The 24,544-nt window shown below is 43.6% G+C and overlaps 1 protein-coding gene across 4 annotated transcripts in view; it reads left to right on the top strand.

The window, feature by feature from the left end:
• Positions 1–24,544, top strand: part of LOC144114387 (proto-oncogene vav-like) — a 196,643-nt gene that overhangs the window by 157,608 nt on the left and 14,491 nt on the right. For all 4 annotated transcript variants that reach the window (XM_077648087.1, XM_077648085.1, XM_077648084.1 and 1 more), the window contains 6 exons: positions 1,946–2,055; positions 6,243–6,299; positions 8,701–8,957; positions 10,128–10,215; positions 12,160–12,274; positions 18,210–18,355. In XM_077648087.1, the coding sequence (XP_077504213.1) occupies positions 1,946–2,055; positions 6,243–6,299; positions 8,701–8,957; positions 10,128–10,215; positions 12,160–12,274; positions 18,210–18,355 (773 nt within the window). The remainder of the gene's footprint in view (positions 1–1,945; positions 2,056–6,242; positions 6,300–8,700; positions 8,958–10,127; positions 10,216–12,159; positions 12,275–18,209; positions 18,356–24,544) is intronic.

The following is a 24,544-nucleotide window of genomic DNA, read 5'->3' as shown; positions in this document are numbered from 1 at the left end:
GTTATGGAGAAAACTCTGTCCACTACACTGCTGGTGTATCATTCATAACATGCCCAGTACCTTCAAAAAAGCTCAAGAAGCAGCGAGCTTCCTCATCAACGGCAAGGAGTCTGTAGCAAGGAAAGCTACAGACTGGCACCTGTTGATAGTCCAGGCTGGACAGAGCAGCCATTTTTGTCCAAACTAAAATCGTACGAATGGATGTCATTTTTCACAGTCAGATGTTGTTGCTGTGGAATCACGAGAACACTGCCGTTGCTGAGCAGGGTCGGTGCAAGACGAGGACGCCCCCGGGATGCCATTCTTGCCGCAATCGCTCCGCATTTGCAGGTTTCGTGGGAAGTTCTGAAATACTCCCGCATACAGCTGAAAAAACCAAATTTGAAACTTAAGTACAGTTTTTTTTTTCAACATACAGGATATCGTTACTTGTCCAGAAGCGGCCCGGATCACACAGAATAAGCCATTTCGCACCATCATTCAAATTTAACAATTTGAATAGGCACAGTAAGGAAAGCGTTAATGTGTACCATGCCTATCACGTTGCTGCTTTCATTCATACTAAGCAAGTTTTTGTATAACTGGCGCTATTGTAAGTGGCTTGATTATATTAATGTCACAGTGGAGGCAAGTAGTTGGGGTTTAATATTACCAAGAACCCTTTGTGACACTTTATTTTAATTATGTTCTTTTACATTGTTACTGTTTCTGTTGTCAGTTTTGGGCTCGAAAGAATGGAATTGTATAAACCCCTATATGAACACTTCTTGCTACCTCCTGTAGTGGGATACAACTGAAGAACGAAGCGGCTTTTCCTCGTCAGAGGACTTTTCCAGCCAATGGCATCGGCCGTTGCTCATAAGCCCACTAGCGCGACAATGCAGCGAGTGGTCGATGAAAGAGGATTGTCGCCTCCTTCCATGGTCGGTGATAGCCCCCTGCCTGCATTGTCAGCTAGCAGGCTCATTAGAATCAGGCAACGCCAGTGGCTGTAAGTAGGTATTGAACGGGGAAAAGCCACTCCCTTCTTGAGTTGTATGTGACTATAGCAGTACGCCCATCACTCTGCAATGGCTACATTTTAATGTGACAGCGTCAAGGGCCCCGTGTCGCAGAAAAGCCGGTGTCGTCGGTGGCTTTGGCCATGAGCGAGAAATCCCAGCAGCATTAATAAATAAAACCGAGTAGCAAATAGGCCGAGTTGGGGAATCAAACCAGGGCCTCCAGAGTGCGAGACAAGCAAGCTAACCACTTTGCCACGCCAGCTCGATGGTTTGGAATGAACAAAGGCGCATTTAGTGAATAAGGTGTTTTTTCCTTCCCTTACAGGCGTCATTTCCTTTCCTTAAAACCAATTTTCATTTGGGTGTCCCATTCGGGTGTCCACCAAGATATGTGAGACAGGCATCCTTTCCTTAAATTGTCGAACCCCGGGGCCGCGAACAGGTGATGGTGTTCCATGGACTCCTTGGCAACACTGCAACACTCTTAAAGACGAAGCTTAAGTGTCCTCCATTTGTTTTTCTCCCAACAATGATCCCTTGAAAACGATGTGAAAGACACAGCTTTGAAGTAGTTTTTGCTTTCAGCTGCCTTCCATTTTCTTCAAAAAGGTAGTAGCACTAGCAATCTTGTGACATGCTTGTTGTGTTCTCGAGCAAGGTTTTATGAATTTAGTCACTAATGTTCTGTTATAACTATGCATTGTACATGCAAAATTGCTGTCAAAGTTACGAATTTGTGGTTTTTATTTTTATGTTTTAACACAATTTTCATGGCCGTAAGGTTGCACTTGCTGTGGGTAAGAGAAATTCCATTTGTTTATTGTCTGTCATAAAAGTTACCAAGATGGCATTTTATTAACTGCCATTATGTTATGCATGCTTAGGCACAATATTAGTTTTGAATGTAGTGAACTGAATTAATGTTCTGCTTTGCCTTGCAGCTATAGCAAAAGCGAAACAGTCATTCAGCAGTTCCAGCCCTGGGTACCTATCATTTGTTGCTGATGATATCATTGAAGTCCTCAGAAAAATCAGCAGCTCCATTTGGGAGGTAAATAAACTGCATGTGAAACTGCCTGTCTTTGACACTTACTAGTGTCTAAGCTTTGTTATATTAAAGCTGAACTTTGGTATAGACAAGCGTCAGGCCGTGACGTCAAAGAGATGTGGTGGCGCTGGCGTCAGCAATGACTTTCATTGTGTAGCCAAAAAGCGGGGCCTTCCGCATTGGGTGCGCCACGCTTGCGTGTTTTTGGGCACAATTCACAGCGTGCCGACAAATTGTCGTGCAGTTGGTTGAGCCGCAATGCAGAAGAAAGGAAGCGGCATCAGTTTCCACGAGTTTATTGCGGTCAGGTAGGCGCGAAAGCAGCGGGCAGGGGCCGAGGAGCAAGACAAGTTCGGCAACGGATCGGCTTCGCGGCTGATTATTACCGCCGAGTTCGTGGGTTATTACGCCGAGCTCGTTTCACCCCTTGGATTATTACATTACGTTTCTGCATTCAAATCTAATAAGTTGGTTCGTGTCTCTGACTTCGCATTATTGCTGTTCGGTCGCGCGATGAACAGTGCAAAAATTGAGTAACTCCTGCAACTGATTCTCATATTCTGTCGTGCTCTCAGCGTAAGTTTAGGCACATTATTTCGTGTGCTTGGGATCGTAAGTTTAATGTAGGGGGCCATTTTCAGATGCTTATCACCCGGACAACATCCCGAGCATCACTTCGCACACAAAAAAAAGACAAAAAGCTGCTGCCAATCGCCTTCAGCATTCACACCGTGCCGCGCTTTAAGAAGCACCGGACTCACGCATGGCGGTTTTTTCTCCGTTTTTATTTTTGCAAATTTCAACAAGTGTGTCGTTTCAACGCCGGTCCAACGACGCTAGGATCTCGACAAAGTCGGGCAGTGTTATTTCCCAAATTATTTGTATTTTCACATTGTAGGTCGATCAGAACCTGGCGAACACAGCAAATTCCACGCCAAAAGCCACTTTGATCAAGCAGAATACGCACACATGAATAAATTCTAAAATAAGAAGCAAAATTTTATAGCTTAGCAGATCAAGTGAGCGTAAATTTCATTTGGAGCTCGAGGAAAACGTCTATGCATGTGGTCGTGGAGCTTTCGGATCGTATTTGCTTTATTCAAAGCAGCTATAGTGTTCATTAATTTCCAAGGTCTCCGGAGTGAAGCGGCTCGGTGAAAATAGGAAGCACATTACAAGGTTCGTCGTGCATCACGTCATCCTATCTTGCACTAGCAATCGGATATGCTTTATCGGCTCGTAAGTTGAGAACTGTGGACGATTAGTTCCTCCCCATACCTCGCGCTTTCACCCGACTTAGCGCTGCGCTGTTACTTTTCGCCAACTAGGAGCGGAAAAGCACCCGATGCAGTGCTCCGCCTACTAATTCTGTCTGGCGAACAGGCTGAAAAAGTGCAGAACTACTCTGCGAGCATCAACAAAAATGTTTCTAACCACAAGCGATGTGCACGCTTTGAAATATTCGCATACGCACAAGTTGGTTTCGAAAGCAGCGTCGCTTGGCGCAGTGTAGGCGTGCTGCATTTTGCCTATACCCCGCGTCGCTGCCGACCGCACTGCCACCTTTGTTTACAAAAATGACGCTTGTCTATAGCAAGCCTAAATTGAAGGAGTTCTGTGCATGTTTTTTTCTTTGGAATAACATGTGTAAGACATGGATCATCATGTGGAACTTTCCCACATTTCTAAATAATTTGTAATTTAATTTTATTTTTCTCATCCTGTTTCACTTTCAATAGCCAAATGATGGCTGTGTTGTCACAGATGAGTTGAAGTCACATGAGTTACAAAAAACTAGAGTATAATTGCTCCTTTGCCATTTTAATTTATACTAATTCTTATGCCAGCCTCCCTCAAGAGCCAGCAGGACAAAAAACAATCAGCTATTACAATACTGTTTTTATATACTTCATGAGTTCTCAATGTTGTCTGAACTACTCGGTGACGTCATAACCACCGCTCAGCTGTTGAAACTGAAATTGGGCAGCGTGGGAGAAAAAAATCAAACTGTAAGTTATTTACCAGATTCAGGCAAATTCCATTTTGTGATTCCTGTTTACTGATGTCTTGCACATGATTTCAGAGACAGAGCATGCAACCTAAATTTGGTGTCCCTGTTTCTTTAACTAACTTTGCCTTGTGAGAAATTTTGTCATATATTCTAATTGTCATATTTCCTTTGCAGTTTTAATTCAGTCATATGTTTACATACATGGTGTGTTAGAAAAGTAATGAGACTGGCAACACTGAGTATGAACTGACAAAGCTGTTGCCTCCCCTTTCACATGGCAGTTAGGTTGAATCGTGTCTTTGACACCATGAACAGTTTGAACTTGCTGAAGTAGCTACATGTAGCTGCGTTACAAATACGGACCAGCAGAAGTATCAGCAACATCGCGGCACCGACGAATTTTGTGTGAAACTTGGCGAAACCTCTACTGCATCTTTTGTGAAGTTGCAAAGGGCTTATGGAGAACATTCCCTATCCAGGGCACACGTGCCCAGATGGCACGAGGCCTTTTTAGAAGGCTGAGAAAGGGATGACAAAGTGAATGCTAGAAGACCTTCAACCTCGAGAACAGATGACAGTGTGTAAAGAGTGACATGTCTTGAGGTCAGGTCGTCACTTGATGGAGACTCATGAGTAATGAGTTGAGTTTAAGAGTGACATGTCTTGAGGTCAGGTCGTCATTTGATGGAGACTCATGAGTAATGAGTTGAGTTTGAATGTATTTGCTGACCGTCAAATTTTAAGGCAGGATTTGGACATGGGAAAAGTGTGCACAAAGATGGTTCCAAAGAACCTCAAGACTGAGCAGAATAACAACCTGGAAAATGTGTGTCTTGATCCTCTGGACCACCCTGAAAGTGACGCAGAATTCTTCGGTCGCATTATTACAGGTGATGAATCATGGATTTTTTTAATATGATCCCATGACAAAATGCCAAAGTTGGCAGGGGCACACTGCAAACCCTCCCCACCCTAGTCAAATGAGAATGAGCAAATCCAAAATCTAATAGAGGCTAATTTGCTTTTTTTTTGGCAGTCGGCTGGGGATTGTCCACAAAGAATTTGTGCCTCTAGGACAAACTATCTATCAGGTTTTTTATCAGGAAGTCCTTGAAAGACTCTGGAAATGGGTGGCACGAGTGTGACCAGGTATTGCACGCAATCGGATGCTTCACCACGACAATGCGCCCTGTTACACTGCAATCTCCACCAATGAACATTCGGCAAAAAATAGCATTCCAATGGTTCCTCCCCCCGTATTCACCGGATCTCAGTTCCTGCAACTTCTTTCTATTCCTTCGGCTCAAAAATGACTGGAAGGGGCGCCGCTTTGGTACTTTCGATAGTATCAAGAAGAGCACAATAGACGAGCTGAAAAGTAGCAGAAGCCTTCCAGAACTGCCACGAAGACTGTAAAAACGCTTCCATTGCTGCGCAACTGCTGTAGGGGGAACTATTTAGAAGGGGACAACCTTGATGCTGAAAAAAGAATAAAATTCATGGTTAGAAAAAAAGTTTCAGCCTTCATGCAAATAAAAAAAAAATTGATGGAGGTGGAAAAAGGTTTCATTGTTTTTCTGTAGTATCTGTTGTGCCAGTATTTATTATTTGGTGGCTGTAAACATCGGCACAGAGAACTGGCATTGTCAGAGCGGTAAATGATGGACAGACAATTTCATTCTCAGGAGAGCTGTTTGTAAACAACTGTAAAAGTGTGTTTGGCTTCTTAGCTTCAGTTTGGCTCTGCCCGTGGTTGTTTCAATGGAAACTCCTGAACATTTTTCCGAGCAGCCAGCAGCGGTACTAAACACAAGCTATTTAAAGCTTCTGGCACTGGCTACTAGCAAAAATTTTTGCAGTTGCTCTTTGATCTAGTAAACATTTGTAACATCCACTTATCACCCCTTTCTGGAAACAGTAAGTAAATAATAATCTAATGCTGTAATTGCTGTTTTACAAAGTGTTGCAGCCCATTAATTGTAGTCAAAGCTGTCTGTCATTTAACACAGGCCACTGCTGTTCCATTGAATGAGAATTTCCTGTTGCCTCTCGAGCAAGTCCTCAGCGAAACAAAATTTTTCAATTTTTTTTCTAGAACAACTCTAAAATATATCGAGAATGGTAATTTTTGTCGTGCTGTTGTCGTACTTACAGTTCTGTGTCGTTCTATTTTTGTCAGGGCCGTCTGCAAAGGACAACAGAAGAAGGCTTTTTTCCAGCTGCATGTGTGGAGGAGGTGAGGAAAGTTAAATGTTTGAAAGGGGAAGCTTTTCTGTTCTGGATGCTATTCATGGCTGTCAAGGATTTGCTGAAGGATAGAGGCCTCACTTCTATATGTATAGGGTTGTTTATGTAATTAAGTAAAGCATTCATTTATACAATGTTAATGTGGTTGCACAGGTTTTGGTTTGGTTTAGTTTATGGGTGTTTAACATCTCAAAGTGACTCAGGCTATGAGGGACTCCGTAGTGAAGGGCTGCAGAAATTTCGACCACCTGGGTAATGTGCACTGACATCGCACAGTACTAGGGCCTCTAGGATTTCGCCTCCATTGAAATTTGACCGCTGCGGCCGGGATCAGACCCTCGTCTTTCGGGTCAGCAGCCGAGCGCCATAACCATTAGGTTGCACAGGTGTGCATTTTCTCTGCATAGCATTGCGTAGGAACATTGTGCATATTGTGCATTGTGCATTGTGCAACATTGTGCATTGTGCATAGACACCAAGTCGGGGAACTTCTAGTTGGGTAACTTGAAAAGAATAGCTTGCTAGGGCACCCTGGATTATAGGGACACTGTCTGCTGCACAGCTTGAGAACCCATCTTCTGAGCTCTTCCTCTGCCAGACCAGCTAGCAAGTTAATTGCTGCATAATGGCAGCCCATCAGAGGTACCTCATATTCCTGCATGTCCCTTCTCTTGCTCTGCTCAGCTGTTGTTGCTCTGGGAAATATATGGTCACCCCACATCTCCACCATCAATTCTCCCAGCTTAAAAGCGGGGAACAGGGGCAGCACATTCCAGCAGCATTGTGCTAAACAGAGAGCAGTGGCAAGGGGTGCCATTTACATTTTCCTAGCCAGGTTAGTTTATTATTTTGCAGCACAGTTCGTGACAGTTTTTGGCATGTACTGTTGGCCACACAAACCTCTGGCTGGTGATTCTTTTCTCAAGCTTTCACTGGCGAGATTTTGAAATAGTAGCGTTTCATCAGGAAAACTGTTTGAGATAAGCAGGGACTAACAGATGTTTACTGATTGGAGTTTTAGGTCGTAAAGAACTTTCAAACTGATCAGTACTTAAAGGTATACAATTACAAGTCAAAGATGGTTTGGTTTGTGGTTTGGTTTATGAGGGTTTAACGTCCGAAAACGACTCAGGCTATGAGGGACGCCGTAGTGAAGGATTCGACCTCCTGGGGTTCTTTAACGTGCACTGACATCGCACGGGCCTCTAGAATTTCGCCTCCATCGAAATTCGACCACCGCGGCCGGGATCGAACCCGCGTCTTTCGGGCCAGCAGCCGAGCGCCATAACCACTCAGCCACCGCGGCGGCTACAATTGTGTCAAAGATGGTTTACTGTACCTGTGCAACATAGATACTTTGAGTGAAAGTGAAATCAAGGGCCTTTAAGGTCTCCTAATATTCAAACAATTTGTGGTATTACATACTGTAGTGCAAAGTTAGTGGCCATTGAGAGATTTAGTAATCTTACACCAAGTACCTGCAGTCCCCCAGTTCCCACTTACTTTTGTGTATTCTAAAGCAGTCATTCCACAGATTTAAAAACTGCAAAATACTTTTTCTGGTTTTTGTAAAGTAATTGTTTTTCTTAAAATCAATGCCATGTTTTTGGTGTGCTGTAGCCTGTAGTTGCATTTGTACATCTTTCAACAGGCTTTTGTCAGTTTTTTTGTGGCATCATTGATATTTGAGGCAGAAATTTTTTCATAACTACTTTTTCCTCTTTCAGAGTGACCTACTTGTATTGAATCCTGTTTTGCAGCTCCTAGTTCTGTGTGTTGCATTTGTTAATGTATGCTGCTGTCACTCAAAGGCCTCTGAAATATTGGACTTCTATAATTTTTCATGAACTCGATAGGCTATGACATTAGTGCAGTGGAAATTGCCTCTGTAGCAGCATTCACTTAGACATTGGGTTGATCAACTATCGGTTCAAAGCTCTTTCAACTTCAACATGCTTATGCCCGAGTGGCACTTGTGCAGAAATTGGACATCTTTAGGCGATGTATCAACCCAACATAGAGGAGTCATTTTATGGGCTTGTTGAAATAATGGTGTTAAAGACCAGCAGAATTTAAGCTTGAATTTGTAAAAGCAAGCAACATGCTAGCTACTAAATTCATCAGTAATGACATTGTAAAGTCCTACTAGCTAGGCCAACTTTCTGTTAATTGTACCAAAATGATATGGGTGTTAAAATGAACTCATCATACAAACCCCATTGTAGAAATAGTCATGGCAGCTTTGTTGTCTCTATTCTTGCTGTGCACAAAGCAGTTATGTTAAACCTTTGTCTCTCAGTAGCATGTCTTCTTGTCAGCACCTGAATGCTTGCTTGCTGTTTGTCTCCATTGATCTGAGTGTACTAAGTGAGGACTGCAATCTCATGCAGCTGGACAAGCGTGGCTCATATGAGTGTCCAGCTCCTCTAGGCCGAGGCTACGGTTCAGTGCAGCAGGGCATGCAGGTAGCACCTCCTGCACTGCCAAGTCGTGATGGCTACGTCAATCTCAACCTAGAGGAGTACCCCTGGTTTGCTGGCCCCATGGAAAGAGAAGGGGCCACATCTCTGCTGGAAAAGTCACCTAGTGGCACTTTCCTCTTGCGCATAAGCACCAAGCAGAATGGTGGTTATGCTATCAGCATCAAGTGAGTGAGAACCATAATGAAATTCAGTTCTTTATGGCTGATTGCACAGCTGACGTTAGAACACCTAGCCACTGTAGCCGCATTTTAGAACCATGCACACTAAGATGTCGTTTATTAAAGGGATGATGTGCTGTCTGAGACAAGTATAAAATTTTGGCATATTCGTACAGAGCCTTCCCTATGATGACAATAATCAGGGCAGAACTTGTGGTTTTGGTAGGAGCTCCATAGCCGGGTATACATTTATTTGGGCAAGGCAGGTTTCGATTGCCACAAAAAAAAAAAGGTCAATAAATGTCAGTAGACTGTCCCTTTAAAAAGCTGTTCATTCACAGTTTCTCTTTCCTAAACAGCAGTATCCTAGTAAAATACGCATGATTTTCTATGCATGGTAGCTAAAATGCTGCATTAGTGACAAACAAGCAAGTCTGAGCCACAGAAATGGTGAATTAACCATTTGGGGCTTTTAAGGGTTTAAATTATTGCTTAACTGCCGGGATATAATTTTGCTAAATTTGGCTCTGTGGTGTGATGAGCTGGCAGTGGTGGTGTCCCTCATAGTTCATGTGCAGCTTTGGACATTGAACCCCACACAGCCATGCCACTTTACCAGATGGCACCATTTAACTGAAAATATTGCACATTGTGTTTGTCCATCTGGTTCGCACGGCCACACAGCACATGCATGTGTCTCCTCCTCTATCCTCTCACATGTTGCACTAGTTTAAAACGAGCCACCAGCTTATCCCACATACTTGCACAGTTTGGGTTGGCAACAGGTGCAAGCGACAAATGCATGTGCACATTGGCCACTTTGCATGCACAGTTAATGTCTCACAAAAATGGACAGTGAAAAATGGACAAAGTGGGAAGTCACAGGACGATTACCACTATACAATGTGAGATTTAGCGACCGCTATTTGCAGCGGTGAATATAATATTGCTCATTCATAATATTTCTCAGTGGTTGGCGGTTTATATAATGTCCCAAACCGACTTGCTTTATGAGGGACATCGTAGTGGAGGGCAGCAGATTTCGACCACCTGGGGTTCTTTAACGTGCACTGACGTCGCACAGTACATTTGCATCTAGCATCGAGTAAAGTTTTTACTTAGAACTGCATCTGTACACAGCTTACATGTTCTATACTTTGTTTTCTTCAATTACAGTTTTGACAACCAAGTCAAGCACATGCGAGTCTGCTACGATGACAACCAGTTTTACTTATCTGAGACAAAGTTGTTTCGAAGCATAGTGGTACGTTGCAGTGAATCACTTTTTTTAGACCCAGCTACGAAAGTAGCTCGAGCATGGAGGTTGTGAAAGAAGCCAAACTTAAGGGGGGGTGTAGGTCTTGAGATTTGCAAAAAAAAATTTTGAAAAAATGGATTTTTGGGTAAATAGTTTTTTTACTAAATATACTTCAAACTCAATCTCTGCAAATATGCACGCTCAAGATTAGGGGGGCACTCAAGCTCTGCCTTAAGAGTATGACGTGATAGCATTAATGGTTATTTGCTACTTCCTTAATTATAATACCTTTTTATTACACACACTGATTTGCATACATCAATAAGCATACTAGAACATGTGATGCCCCACAAGGCACACAAGTTCTCCGTTTAACCATGTAGAACGAACTTCAATGGCCCAGGGGTAACATGTCAGAACTCAAGGGTCATGAGTTCGAATTCGAACTACTAATTACTCCAAAATTCTTTTCAGCGAGATAATTTACTTTACTTCCTTATATGTCACGATGAAATTTCTGTCATGCTACAACCTCATTGCCACAATTTAGCTCCGGTTTAGTCATTTTCATTCCACAGCTCAACGTGTGACATCACAACCCTCTCGACCAACGTTGAATTAGTGTGACCATGCAAGTACGAAAAAAAAATACTTAGAGTTGCGAAAAGAAGTGGCCGCTTCGAGATGATGCTCCACTTCATGTGAATGCAATTCCAAAACTGCTCTCCCATCACCGCCATTTTTCTACCGTTTTAAAGCTTGTTTCATGCCCTTTCTTTTGGCACCTCTCAAGATGGCATCACATCAGTGCAGCAAAAAGCTACAAGTGCTTTCCTGCAACTCGATTTCCTGCAACTCAATAAGCGCACACAGATTTCAAGCCTCTTTATCTCCATTCGTGATTTTATGAATAGTCTCTGCCATATGGGCTTTTTCTCTAGTTGGCCTTGGGCTATTGAATGAGCTTGATTCAGGAAGAGTAGAGCTGTGTGGTGATGCTATTTTTACTGGATTTTACTTTATTCTAGCCAACCCGTTTTGTACGTTCTGTTCATAGATTTTTTTACCAGTCTATTTTCTCTAAGGCAAATATAAAACAGCATCGCCACACAGCATCTTGGGTGATTCAATTCTGTAAATATTTCAAATAATTTGTAAACATTTTTTGATTAATGGCCTGAATCAAAGAGACCTAACTCAAATTATAATTCTGCTATTGAAACTATTATTGCATATTTGGATTCTGCTTACAAAAATACACTTAGAATGATTTTAGTAGGAATCCTACCATAAATTAAAAAAAAGTTGTTTTAAGACCCACATCCCCCCTTAAGCAAGCCAAATTTTCAGGCTGTAGGGAAAGTCAATTTCTTCAGACCTCCTATCGTCCAGTCACCTTTGCTCATAGGTGCATTTTTCAGCTGATCTTTGTTATTTCTGGAATGAAGCCTGTAAAGTTTTTGCTTGACTGCATAAAATGATCCTAAGGTATAATATTTAAGCATGGTGAAATTAACTGTTCATGCGACCTTGTTGGGTGAATTTTGGTGGAAAAGTTGCCTTGTTTGGGCTTATTTTTTTTTAACTTACAGGAGAATAGGGATAGACCTTAAGTGAGCAAGCAGCAAATGAGGGAGGGATAAGAAGAGAGATTGATGCTACAAAGGGAAGCATTGGTGTGTAGTAGCCTTTCTTTCATGAGTACTGTGTAGAGGAAAGCTAGTTTAGTAGTCTTGGGGTGTCTAGTAATTATAGGGTGCAGGAACAAGCTGCATTTTCCTGTGTGTGCACCTGTGTACGTGAGAATCTAATCAAGCATTGGTCAGAGTTCTTACAATGGTATATTTATTTTACATTTTAAAACTTTGCTTGTGTCAATAGTGTTTTAAATGCTGGGCTGGAGTACATGCAAGTTGATGCTAAAAAACTTTTTCTTTACTTACTATTTAGGAGTTGGTTTCATGGTATGAGACCCACAGCCTCTCGGAAAGCTTTAAGGGACTTGACATTTCTCTTCTCATTCCGTACAAGAATGTGGTCAGTGCACCAATCACAAATGGAACAGGTGAGTGTTATTAGTGTACTTGGGACATTAGTAGGTCTTGGGAAGGGCTGCACATCAGGCCTCTTTAAGCAGTCTCTTTAGTTAGTTTACTTGATACCATGTTTTTGTAGAGGAAATTGAAGAGTCAGCTTCTACTGGATTTTCCATGCACGTTCTCATGTGTAAGCACTCTTAACCAGCTTTCGGCGTTTTGAGTGATCAAAACTAGTTTGCAGGACACTTGGTCATAGGGATTCTGACCTCACAGCACCGCTCCAAATTTTGTTGAAAGCCCGGTTTCTTGTTAGGGTGTGCAAATATTCAAACGTTGGATTCAAGCTGAGTAATGATGAGTAGAACAACATGATTTGATTTTAAAATACACTCAGCGACCGATTTTTCGGACTGTCTAGGGACCGCGCAAACGACCGAAAAATTGGGCAGTTTGGAAAATCAAATTTCACTGTAAAAATCACGAACTTATTACCAATATGCCGGAGGAAGCGGTCAGTTGTATTGCACACATTCTAAAGCTCCTCATGACTAAATTTCGTCGTGCAACATGTGCACGGACAACGGGCAGCGATCGCTTTCACGAGCTCGGCCTAGATGTGCTGCCCTCGGCATGTCGCCGATGGACGCATGGGTTGGGACAAAGTCTAAACAGGAAAGCGAGCACACCATTGTGCGAACTGCACTGCGTCTGCAGTACGATGGGCCTGGAATGAGAATGCAAAGATGGCAAAACAATAAGTACTGAGAAACGGCCGAAGCAAGCGCTCCGTCGGTGTTGTCCTTCATCATTAGGCCTAGCAACTAGAGCCAAAATTGGCATCGTATCCGGCGATATGCACTCTGCGGTGGCTCGCGTATAATGAGGCATCTTGCCTGTCATCGAAACGCCAGTTGTTTAAGGTTTTACAATAAAAGAGTCAGGGTTGCGGTGCATTTTGCCGTGGGTGTGCTGACCTTGCTTTGAAATGCACCACCATTTCCTCCCGCGCTCACCGTCTACGTGAGACCGTACGCCTCCCACGCGCTTCACTGCTACCTCTTTCCGCATTTGGGACGAAAAATTCGGCATAGGTGAGTTCCCCGAACTCTGACTATGGTTCAAGTTCGTGCGGCGCAGAACATTCAAGACAAGTATGAATTCGAAACCAAGCAGGCGCAATGTGCTGACTCGTGCAGAATTTCAGCATCGCAAGTTAAGAGGCTCCCTTTAAGCTTGAATTTCATTTTCTTTGATCAAGCTTTTGATCTCTTCTGCAGTTTGAATTAATGAGGTTTCACTGTACACATTATATGGCAGCTTGGGTATTGGCGGCGAGTGCGGACGAGGTCTGGAAAATAGAGCGGTCGGTTGCAATGCGTCCGAAATTTCAGGCACTCTTACACATTTGCTCTATGGGCCATGTTGCGGTGCCACGAAAAAGTTTGAATAATCAAGCATGTCCGAAAAATCAGGCGTCTGAATTTTCGGTCATCGACTGTATATAATGTTCAAATTCTTGAATAGTTGGCAGCATTTCCTTGTATTACTAACAAACCTCGGAGACCATGTCTCCGTTCCAGTGTTAATTTGCACCAAATGGACTTTTTTTTTTTACTTACTGCCTGTGAGTATGCGCGACATGTAACTTTTAGCAGTACAGTAGTCTGTCTGTACAGTAGTCTATCTGCCCGACACGTTGTATGTCTTGCGTGTCCCCAGTGCATTTGGCATTCACAGGACATACTCACCACTACAGCTACCACCAGTGCTTCCTCTACGCTTTCCACTACCTGTCAGATGGAGATGAACACAGTAGCCATTAACCACCAATCTTGCCACCAGGTTGCACCACTCAAACTTGCCAGCTGTGCCAAGCACCTGTCACGTGCTCCATATGCTAATACTAGACAATGTTCTTGCACTTGCTGCCAGTAGTATTGTGTACAGTGGAGAACTGTGGCTTCAGGTGTAACCTTGATTTCACAAAAATTGCTCTCCTGTGCGTTATTGACGTGTTCAACTGTTGCGTCTGACAGCTGCATGTAAACAAGCACATTCAGTGTCATGACTCCCATCTCTCTGCTTACGCAGAAGATGAATGGGCTAGTGAAGCTTCCCGTTTAACGGTTTTAAAACTGATGTTTAATGTTTTGCGGCACATCAGCTACCTAGTCAATCTTGCAGCAAGTTGGGCAAACAAACTGTGCTGCTAAGACATTGAGCTTGTTAGAGCAGAAGGAATCATAAATAAGGAGCAGTAGAGAGCTTGAAGTTGAATTTTTGCTTGTATTTGTTTGCCAGTATTTGTTTGCCATCAGCTGGTGACTTCAGTCACATATGTCTTTCCAGTGCAAGAAATCTACCAACAAATGCAGTTCGGCTGTCTCACCTGCATTTGCTTTCATGCCCATGTTGAAATTTTCATCCACTGGTGCCTGTTAATAATGCAGCCGGCATAGACTATGGCTAGATAACATAATCACCTGTCACAGATTTGTCTGAAGCACATTCTTGTTTTGCTATGCTTCTAATGCTGCAGTTGCTCCAGCTTGGCTGTGGGTGCTTTTCGTGGGTATAAGAGTGCATGCGACTGTTGCAGCCAGGAATGGAGCCTTTCTTGCAACCTACCGTATAAACGCGGCTGTAGCTTTTTTTTTAAGATTTGAGGGCCAATTTTTAGGGTGTGGCCTTTACACGCGATGTGTGAAAAAAAGGTTTTTATAAGTAAAAACACACCAATCGAAATGAGCACTATTTATTGTACGTTCAATCATCACGCACGGAGTATTCAGACTGCAAGCTGGTGCTGTGCTCTGGTACACGCTCATCCCACAAGAAATCGCGCAGCATGTCCACTGTCAACGTGTAGCCGTTGTTCCGCGCTTCCATCACTTAGCAGAGCAGCTATTCTTCCAGTTCAGGAAACTTGCACGGCCTCCCTCGGAAAACGCACTTTTCGCAGCTTGTATTCCTCAATGTATTCTTTTGGTTGCACCAACGTCGGACGCACTTCTCGGCCACGTCGAATTTCCTGCCCGCCGCACGCGTGCTGTGTTCGACAGCAAACTCCCAGCCGTGTATCTATTAAGGCGCTTGCCCATCATGCTAAAACTGCAATGCTCGGTGGCAGCACATGAAAGCCACAGCTATGGTGAACTAACACACTACCACAACTCCCGTGCCTTTGACAGCCGCAAAAGGGTGGAGCTGGTCATACTGATGCCGATATGGATAGCGGGAGCTCGCGACGGAAGAAAAAGTTGACGATGATGATGATGAGCCGCGACCTCGGGTGCCATCCATGAGCGGCACCTGGAAGCTTCTGTGCGCATGCCTTGCCTCCGCGATCAAGTGCACCATTGCTCGCATCCTGAGCTGATCGCAGAGGCCACAGTGCATGCATTTCGAAGGCTATTCTCTCATGGGTCGGGTCATGGAAAGTTGGGTGCGGCCCTTACAGGGATATTATTTTTTTTAACATTTCCTGGAAAAACGGTGCGATCCATACACGGGTGCGGCCCTTACACGTGCTTATAGTATAGTAAAAATGGAGGCACTGTAAGAAAAAAAAAAGCACTTCTGGGATTTAAGGTTCTGGTCCAGGTTCTTATCCCTCTGAGCATCTTTAGAGCCCAGGCGTCAATTCAACATAAGCTTCATGAAGATTAGAGGCTAGTGAATGGAGAGCAAAAACTGAATTGCTTCAAATGCTTATACATTGGCATTGTTTCTTCATCTTTTCAAGAAATGCCTGGAAGAGAATGCTCTTTCAGAGTGAAAAGCTCTACTCTCTGCATGCCAGCTCAAGGTCAAAACCGCTTGACAATGACTTAGCTTCAACAAGGATGAGGGGCAGAGGTTTGGCTGTGACGTCGGATCATGTGCCTCGCTCGCCGTCGTGCCACAGCTGCGCTCGCTCCTCGCCGCTGCCTCCCTCGCCATGAATAACACCTGTGCCACTGCTCACCAAATCGAATGCTCAGAGTGGAGAGGGACAAAATAAAAAGTGGCTGTCTGGCAAAGCCTCGCTAGACGACATCACTGCTGAACAGCGTGCCGGCCCTCGCGGCAAACGATTTGCAACAGAAGGCAAGCAGAGTCAGATCATCTGGCTGATAGAGCTCGCAGACAAGCTGCGTTACAGCGAAAACGTGTGACATACGATACAGAGACGGATGAAGAATGAGAGCAGAGACAGGAGAAAAGTCTAACCTTGCTTAACCAGGCATAGCCGAGCTCTTTGCTCATCTTACTAGGTTCAGCTGGGTTGAACCACAGCAAATTTTCGAGTCTTCTATGCCCAGGCCACTCAAGCCTTGTTACATTTCTGTAATGTAAATGACATTATATGCTGGACACCTTTAACCTTTCAGACATCGTGTACACAATGGTGCGCATAGCAAACCCAGAGCTTTTTTTTTTTAGTGTTCTGAATCTAGCAGTGAACTATCTGTTTCAATTAAATTCAACACTATTCATATCGTAACTGGGACATATTTTGCTGCCTATCAAACACAAATCCAGTGAATATCAACATTATAGCTAAACAGGCGACTCGGTTATACATTTTTATTAGCAACAGCACTCGTCCTGTGTTTCTTCTTTTTGTCCCCGTCTTTCATGTTCTTGGAAGTAAATATGTCTGAAAACAGTGAGCTTGGCAGCACTGTTTCGACAGTCACATGTGCCATGTGCTATTACATGTGCTATTACCATATTATATTATATTACCATATTACCATATTATATGCGCACCATGTGCTAATTACAAAAATGAAGAGCGATTGCAAATAAGCGATTGCAAATGAGTGATTCTGAACAAGTTGAATTTCAGACAAGTTGAATTTCAGCCAAGTTGAATTTCAGCCAAGTTGAATTTCAGCCAAGTTGAATTTAAGCCAAGTTGAATTTCAGCCAAGTTGAATTGCAAAGACAAGTTGAATTGCAGATAACTGGAGTGAGTGTAAGCGGTGACATAACTGTTTTTGCCCAGCATTATCTGTTCGTGTCTTATGGTGACATCAATCAAACCACCCTGTTGGATGAGTTGTGAGCATGGACAAAATCTGTGGGCTTGTTTGATGCACTTATTTTTGACAGCATAATGCAAGCTAGCATGGTGTGCTAATAGCAGGATGTGCTAATTTTCATATACCTGGCAAATGCGCCCCATTGCTTCTTCAGCCTAAACTGATCTGTAGTCTCTTATAAAGGAAGACATTTTATGTCTGCTTCCAGATTCTCTTTGTAATGTGCATATCATATATATCTTGAGTGTTTGTGTTGCCACACGGGTTCAGTACAGTGTGAAAACAAGGGAAAGCAGCACTTTCATGTTTTGCTGCTTGTAGTAGTTGCAGCCTGAAGGAGATATTGAGACCATTTGTTCTGTCCAGTTATTTTTTCCAGCAGCCTTGAGCTATCTTGCAGAGTCGTTACCCTTTTTTTGGTATCCTGCTGCTCAGTGGTTCTGTGGATTATAGTTGCTGTGCTGCATTAGCAAAGTTGACAGTGGTGAACTGAATTCTTTGCAGGTTTGAATGAGCCATTGCTAGCTTTCTTTAAAAGTTCACTCTACTTCCCATTGGCACTATTCATTATTGGTTCTGTTACTGTGAAGGTTTGAGCTGTTCTTTTCTGGCTGTTGTCTCATTGTGATGTCAATATTCTTTGTCATCTCAAACCACCTTTTGAACAAAAATAATATGCTTACCTTTTGAAGCCCTTCAGTTTTGTAATTACTGCGACACAGTGAAATCAGATCTTTAGGGACAAAGAAATTAGTTGGTGATTGTCATCTTGAGGACATCCTTTCTTTTCAAACTTTCTTTTTAGTTCGGTTTAATTTGCTTTCATTTTAGTTTTCTGAGGAAAGTATGATTCAGTAACAGGTGACCTTTATTTACTGTGATTTTCTCCACAAAGCCTTGGTTTGCATTTTCTTTTGTCTCTTGTTTACAGTGGAACACTTGGGGCATGCAGTGGCTTTGCACAACTTTCTGCCAACAACAGAAAGCATGCTAGGGCTGGTCAAAGGTGACGTGGTCAGAGTGCTGAGCAAAGCAGGCCAGGAAAAGGGTTGGTGGAAAGGACAAATTCAGGAGCGTGTGAGTAGACCATGCCCTTGCCATGAAGGATTTGTGTTATCTTAGTGCAACACTAGTTTCCTCAATGCGTCAGGCTGTACTAGCATGGTCAACAGTACTTGGCGCATGTTTCATTAGGCAAAAAAAAAAATCTACACGTCTTTAGTATAGGGGTGTGCGAATATTGAAATTTTCGAATACGAATTGAATACGAATATGAAGAAAAAATGGTTTCAAATATCGAATCGAATATCGAATATCTGGTGAGCACAAAAAATGAATTCAGAAAAGAAACAAGCAAACATTGTCGCTAATATTTTTTTTTCTTTCAAAATGGTGTATGGTCTTTGCAACTGAAATAAACAAAGCTAGACTGCCTGAGCACCGTATAAAAAAAAACAATGTGCGCAGAAATGTATACTACTTAATTGAGCAGCATAACAGTATCCAACCTGTAATGTGGTCAGGCAAAATGAAATCCATAACATGACAAGACCGGAAACAAGAATAACATGTTGGCTAATAAAGCCTCATTAATTCGGAGTTCAAAGAACCAACAGAAATGCCCGGGTTATTTGAAAGTCGATTTATAAAATGCCCCGCGGCCCTGAAAAAAAAAAACTACCGAAAATGCGGTAGTCGTATGAGGCAGCTCTATCGTGCAAACACCTGTAATCCCGTGACGAGCACCGAGTTTCGGCGCGCTGGAAGAAATTGCGAACGTGAGCGAGATGGGAACGCACATTGACGTCGGAATGGCGAGACTGCTTCGAAAAAGAAAAAAAAATTACCATCGACGCGTCAGTCAGCGTCTGAAAGCGGCACGGTGCTAAGATTGCACTACTGGCGAATGCGCGGGCAGACAGTTGCCATTGCCATGGGCGAGTGGCCAAGCTCAGAAACCAAAACTACGCGGCCAGGTTATTTTTGAGGCCCTCCGAACTTTGTCACGTATGCCGTTATGCCCACTTAAGAGGTGCATGGGTTACAGTGCACCACGCAATAGGCGGGATTTTTACATGATCGCTTGCCCTGTTGTGACACCTCGACTCGCCACTTCGGGAGCCTCACGCAAAATTCCGCAAGTAGGCTTTCCCGCATAGCATAGTTGACCAAAACAATATGGCGGTGGTCACACTCGGAGAGTTAAGGTGACAGAACGAATGCCATGGGTGTGGGCATTAATTATATAACATATTACGGAAGGATAAAAAAATAAACGCGCTTTCGCGTTGCAATTGTTAGAAGCGGGTCGCCCGCCTTCTTGCTCGCAGCACGTGTGGTATGTGGGAAAGCCCACTTGCGGAATCGCGCACAAGGTAAAGCCTAGCGGCATCGGAATGCGATCGGTCCACGCGATAAACGATGGAGAAGAAAGAGAACAGGTCTTTTGTATTGTTTTTCTGGAACTTTAAACTCTATATTCAGATAATTTGCCCAGATATTGAGCTTTTGCCACAACCAAATTTACGAAAGTCCCCACGGTATACGATAGCTGCCAAGTGTTCGGGAATTTTCGCATATTCGGAAATTCACGAATATCATTTCTCGAATACGAATATGAACCGAATATGAAACATATTCGATTCGTATTCGAAATTTCGAATATTCGCACACCTGTACTTTAGTACCTTCCTGTCAAATGTTCTAAACACTAGAGCAGTTTGCACCTTTGAGTGCTATGGGCTAGCACAGACATCTGACTAATTCATGGTTTTTAGTATGAGTTAATTCCATGGCTAATTTTTAGCATTGTCTATGCGCTGCGGTCAAAATTAGCTTGTCAGCACATTTTCACACTGTGTAGATTTCAGGCCACATTCATGTTTGTTTCACTATGCTGAGGGGTATCTGGTGCAATTAGCAAGACATCTTGCGAAGCTTGCACATCTTGGCAGAAAATAAGGATTAAGATGATATGGATTTCGGGAGAATTTTGAGTCTGTATTCGGATACAACTCAAGAACGAAGCAGCAAATGCCCCTTAAAGAAGCCCCTCCAGCCAGTGATGTCGTCGACTGTTTATCCTTGACCTATTCGCCCCCTCTGCCCCTTGAGCGATCCCCTTGGACCTGCTAGCATGAAATAGCAGGGGATGGCAGATGAATGGGGAATGACTAGGGGCTAATCAGATTAAATGTGGCGTCATGAAAATCTGTCGACGCCGTTGGCTGGAGGACATCCTTTGAAGAGCATCTGCCGCTTCGTTCTTGAGTTGTACCCGACTATAGCTTTTTACATGAAAATGGCGTTTCTTTATTTGTATTCTTTTCTGTCTACCGTTTGGTTTATTTTGTTATTTGCCAAAGAGCAGGTGCCTGTTTGACTTTGTTAGTCATGAAACTTGTGCAAAAATTCTCAGTTCCCCTGTTTTCTTGCAAAATGAGAAGTGAGTAGGGCGTTCAAACCGCAAAAATGACAGTTAAAACAACAAAATCAGAAAGGTATGGGGAACACTAAACAAACATTTTATAAAGCTGGGTGGATGGATTCGTGGGTGGATTGGCATCCAAAGATAGCAGGTATGTTCATTTTTCCAAGAGCAAAGCTTTGGTAAGCCAGAAAGTCATGTAAAAGTGAGACATGTAGCACAATGCTGATGAATTCTAGCAACTGTGCCCAGCGTACCTCGGCACCATGCGAGGTGGCTTACACACACTTAAGATATTTTTCTTCCACCCACTCACTCCCAGTCACATCCTCTCACACTCGTGGCCACTGGCATTCGCATTCACACTCACGTTCACTCACCCACTCGCACTGACTCACTCGTTCTCACATCCACTCCCACTTAATCAGAATGGAGTGACGCTACGCATGACATGACAGTGTGCCATACTGATTGGCTAGAATGCCAATAGGGGAGGTGTGTAAATGGGTCAGTTCTGCTGTGAAGCGCAAGTGGCGAGAGCCTACACCAGATTCCTATAGCCTACTGAAAGGTGGCACAGGCTGTTGGTGGCCGTCGCAGATAGCTACCTATCCAACATCTTAATATCAGTCACAGAAAACTTACAAACGGCACACCCAATAGGATCATCCATAGAATGTACTACACAGAAAGGTTTACACAATCACCTGCATTCATAACTTTTGTCACTGTAAAAAAAAAATCGCAGGATGTGCCTAATAACGTGGATGCTTTTGCTGCCACTAGTAACCATTCTAAGGTTTTGCTATAGAATAAGCCTATCTGATGAAAAAGGAAAGCATGTGAGTTTAAAACCACTCAATATTGTTTGAGGCATTTGTATTCCAAGATAGTTGCCCATTCCATTTCTTTAAACTGCAGACATCGGCTAAATAGGTCCTTTTGTAAACAGTCATCTTTGAGCACCAGTGTAGTGCGATGTGCAAACCCTGTAAAAAAAATTGGGGGGGCACGTAAGCAATTCTTATGTGTAAAGTGGACATCTCAGTCAGTGGACATCTCAGTTGTGCTGTGAGTAGGTGGTGGCATTCACCTACAAATGGAGGTAGTTATGTGCCTTTCCTTTTCTCAAAACCAACAGAAGGTTTAGGCTGCATTGATTTTGTGGAAAAGAAAGGCACATAACTGGCTCCCTGTGTCAGTGGACACCTCAGTAGTGCGTGACAGTGGGGAGGCCAGCGGCCTATTGCATCAGGTGGGGTGGTGACGTCATTTGTGGGCCATGTTTCTTACACGGGTTTGTGATAACAGCGGGGTGTCCACACAATAAGCCAAGTAATGCTCTCGCATTGAAAATAACCGTTAGGTCTTAGCAGGCATTCCAACTGGAGTTACTGAGAAGGGATACTGCCACTATGATGCTGATTATATCTGCAGTCATTCATAACGTTCAGCAAAGCCCTACGCTGTATGGATGTTCCGTGTTCTCATCATTGTGCGTCTTTTGTATTCTGTTAGTTCTTTTCTGGGTTTCTTTCCTGCTATTCTTTCCTTCCTCAGTCATTTCCTTTCCATGTTTCTATATTCCTTTTCCGTTTCACTTTTTTTACTTTTTCCCCTTTTTTCTCTTTCCTATTCTCTACTTTTCTCGTCACCTCCAACCTCACTCTTTCTGCCTGGCAATTGCTGCCCTACACCCTTTTTTTTTTTTTCATATACATCTCTCTGCACTGCTTTCCCCGCTCCACTGCAGCTTGGTTCAATTAGTTTGTGCTTTGTCTACTCCATGTGTTAACTCCATCGCGCTTTGCACTAACCGTGGCACACGTCGTGGTGCATGGCACATGTTATAGTAACATCAAGAGTACCCTGTCAACGATTTTACAGCCTGTGTTTTGCATAATTGGAGGCACCATCACCCACAACTTAGCCTAATGTACAGTTAAACCTGGATATAACAAAATTGAAAGAAGACCGCGATTTTTCTTTACATCCAGGTTTTCACCAAAATAAGAAATAAATGGAGGTGAAATCACCTTGAAAGTTTTTACAGAAAACCCCCTTACTCAAAGTCATTAACATGGAGAAATGTTTCACAGTCACGCTGATAGCGCGACTGAGCAGCCACCACCTCCACCGCAGCTCGCACAACGCCGCTACGAGGGGGGAAGGAGAGGCCAACGCAGCCGAGGTAGAGGAAAGCGCGTGCACTCGCACCGCCGCCGACAGATCAGCCATGGAGGCACATGCTTCTTCCCTCATGTTCCCTCTCTTAGTCTGCCTGCCTTTGTTGCCCCAAGAAACTGATCACTCTTCACCTTGCGCCGCCGGTGCTCTCTGCCGTCCCCGCTCGCGACGCGCGAGAGCTATCGGCGCTGCAATTGCACGAGCAACTGCACGGCGGCAAAATGGGTATGCACTGCTCGCACAGTTTTTTTGCTGTGCTTATTATTTTTCACTGCTTTTGAGCATGAACTGTTGTACTGCCACGTGGTACAATGTTCCAAATGGGAAAGCAGCGGAGATGCAGCAAGGACGCTGGAACACGGCATGTTCCGTCAGCTGCGGTCGCTCGTTGCAACTGTAGACGTTCCTCTCATGTCAGTTCGTGCTGTATTGCCATGAAACTTTTCTGCCAAATTTCATAAATGAGCACGAGCTAACAGATAGTTGGCGTAGCGAGTTCATTATATCTAGGTCAACCGCCGCAACGCCTTCGTTACATGGAGAACTAAAATACATGCACTTCAATGGGGGCAGCATTGCGAAATTGAGAAACTTCGTAATATCGAGGAATTCACTATATGGAGGTTCATTATATAAAAGTTTAACTGTATTGAGGACAAAATATTACGACCAGTGCCAGACATATTGCAGAGTAGCTGCTGCAATAGCTCTCACAAATTCGAATTTTCAGTGTGAGTGAACAGCTCATTTTAGCAGCCTACTTTTTGTACCAACTTGCCCAGCAAGACGTTCTTTTATACTTTTTTCACGATGAGCATTTAATGCCAAGCCCCGAAAGGTGCTAAGCTTACTGCAAGTAAGGCTGAAGTTGCCTCCAGAAAATAAGGCAAGCAGTGAGCAATGTATGCATTCACCTTGCCCGTGCCCTGCCCAAACCTGCCCGAGCATTTCCACATCTTTCGAAGCACTACGCTCAGCATCCAAGACGCCAATTCGGCACGCCACCTGCTGAAAGACGTCCACATTGCGAGCTGTGGTGTGCCGCTGCAGCGATTTTCATTTGTTCACTTAACCTATTCAAACATCATGCTCATGACAGCAGAAGGCTTTCACTAGGGCTTACTAGAGCTTACCTCCGGCACTAATGGATGTGTAGCGGCATGAATTGGCAGACATTCTGCACTCATACCAGAAGTTACTGAATACTCTGTCATCGTCATTTTGCACCACCCCTGCTGTCACTGAAATTCACATCACTACAATGGCAGATGTCCAGGCAGTGCTTTTTTTTTTTCCCTTGACAAAGCTTATGGGTGAGGTGTCCTTTGTTTTAGCTCCTCTCCCCTTGTGTTGCCTGGAATGTGGGCGTGCTCCACATGGACAAGTGATGAGCCTTCCAGGGTAGCGCTGGGCTCTTTGGCCAGTTTACATAATCACACTGCTCAAAGAAGGGGTTCACCTGTTGCCTGTCTTCCACACCGCAAACCCATTTTTGTGCACATGCTCCTACGCTTGCTGTCCAGACAATAAGCAGCTCTTTATTAGTAATAGCGTAAGCTAAGATGCAGGTTTCGTTGGCACTCGGGGTTTTCTATATATGGGACTGTGCATAGAGTAAGAGCACCGCTAAATAGCTCCTGTTCAAGGCAGTT

The sequence above is a fragment of the Amblyomma americanum genome, chromosome 1, assembly GCF_052857255.1.
Source record: "Amblyomma americanum isolate KBUSLIRL-KWMA chromosome 1, ASM5285725v1, whole genome shotgun sequence".
NCBI classification, from domain to species: Eukaryota; Metazoa; Arthropoda; class Arachnida; order Ixodida; family Ixodidae; genus Amblyomma; species Amblyomma americanum.
Note: the sequence above shows the minus strand (reverse complement) of the source record. Positions and strands in the feature narration are given on the sequence as shown.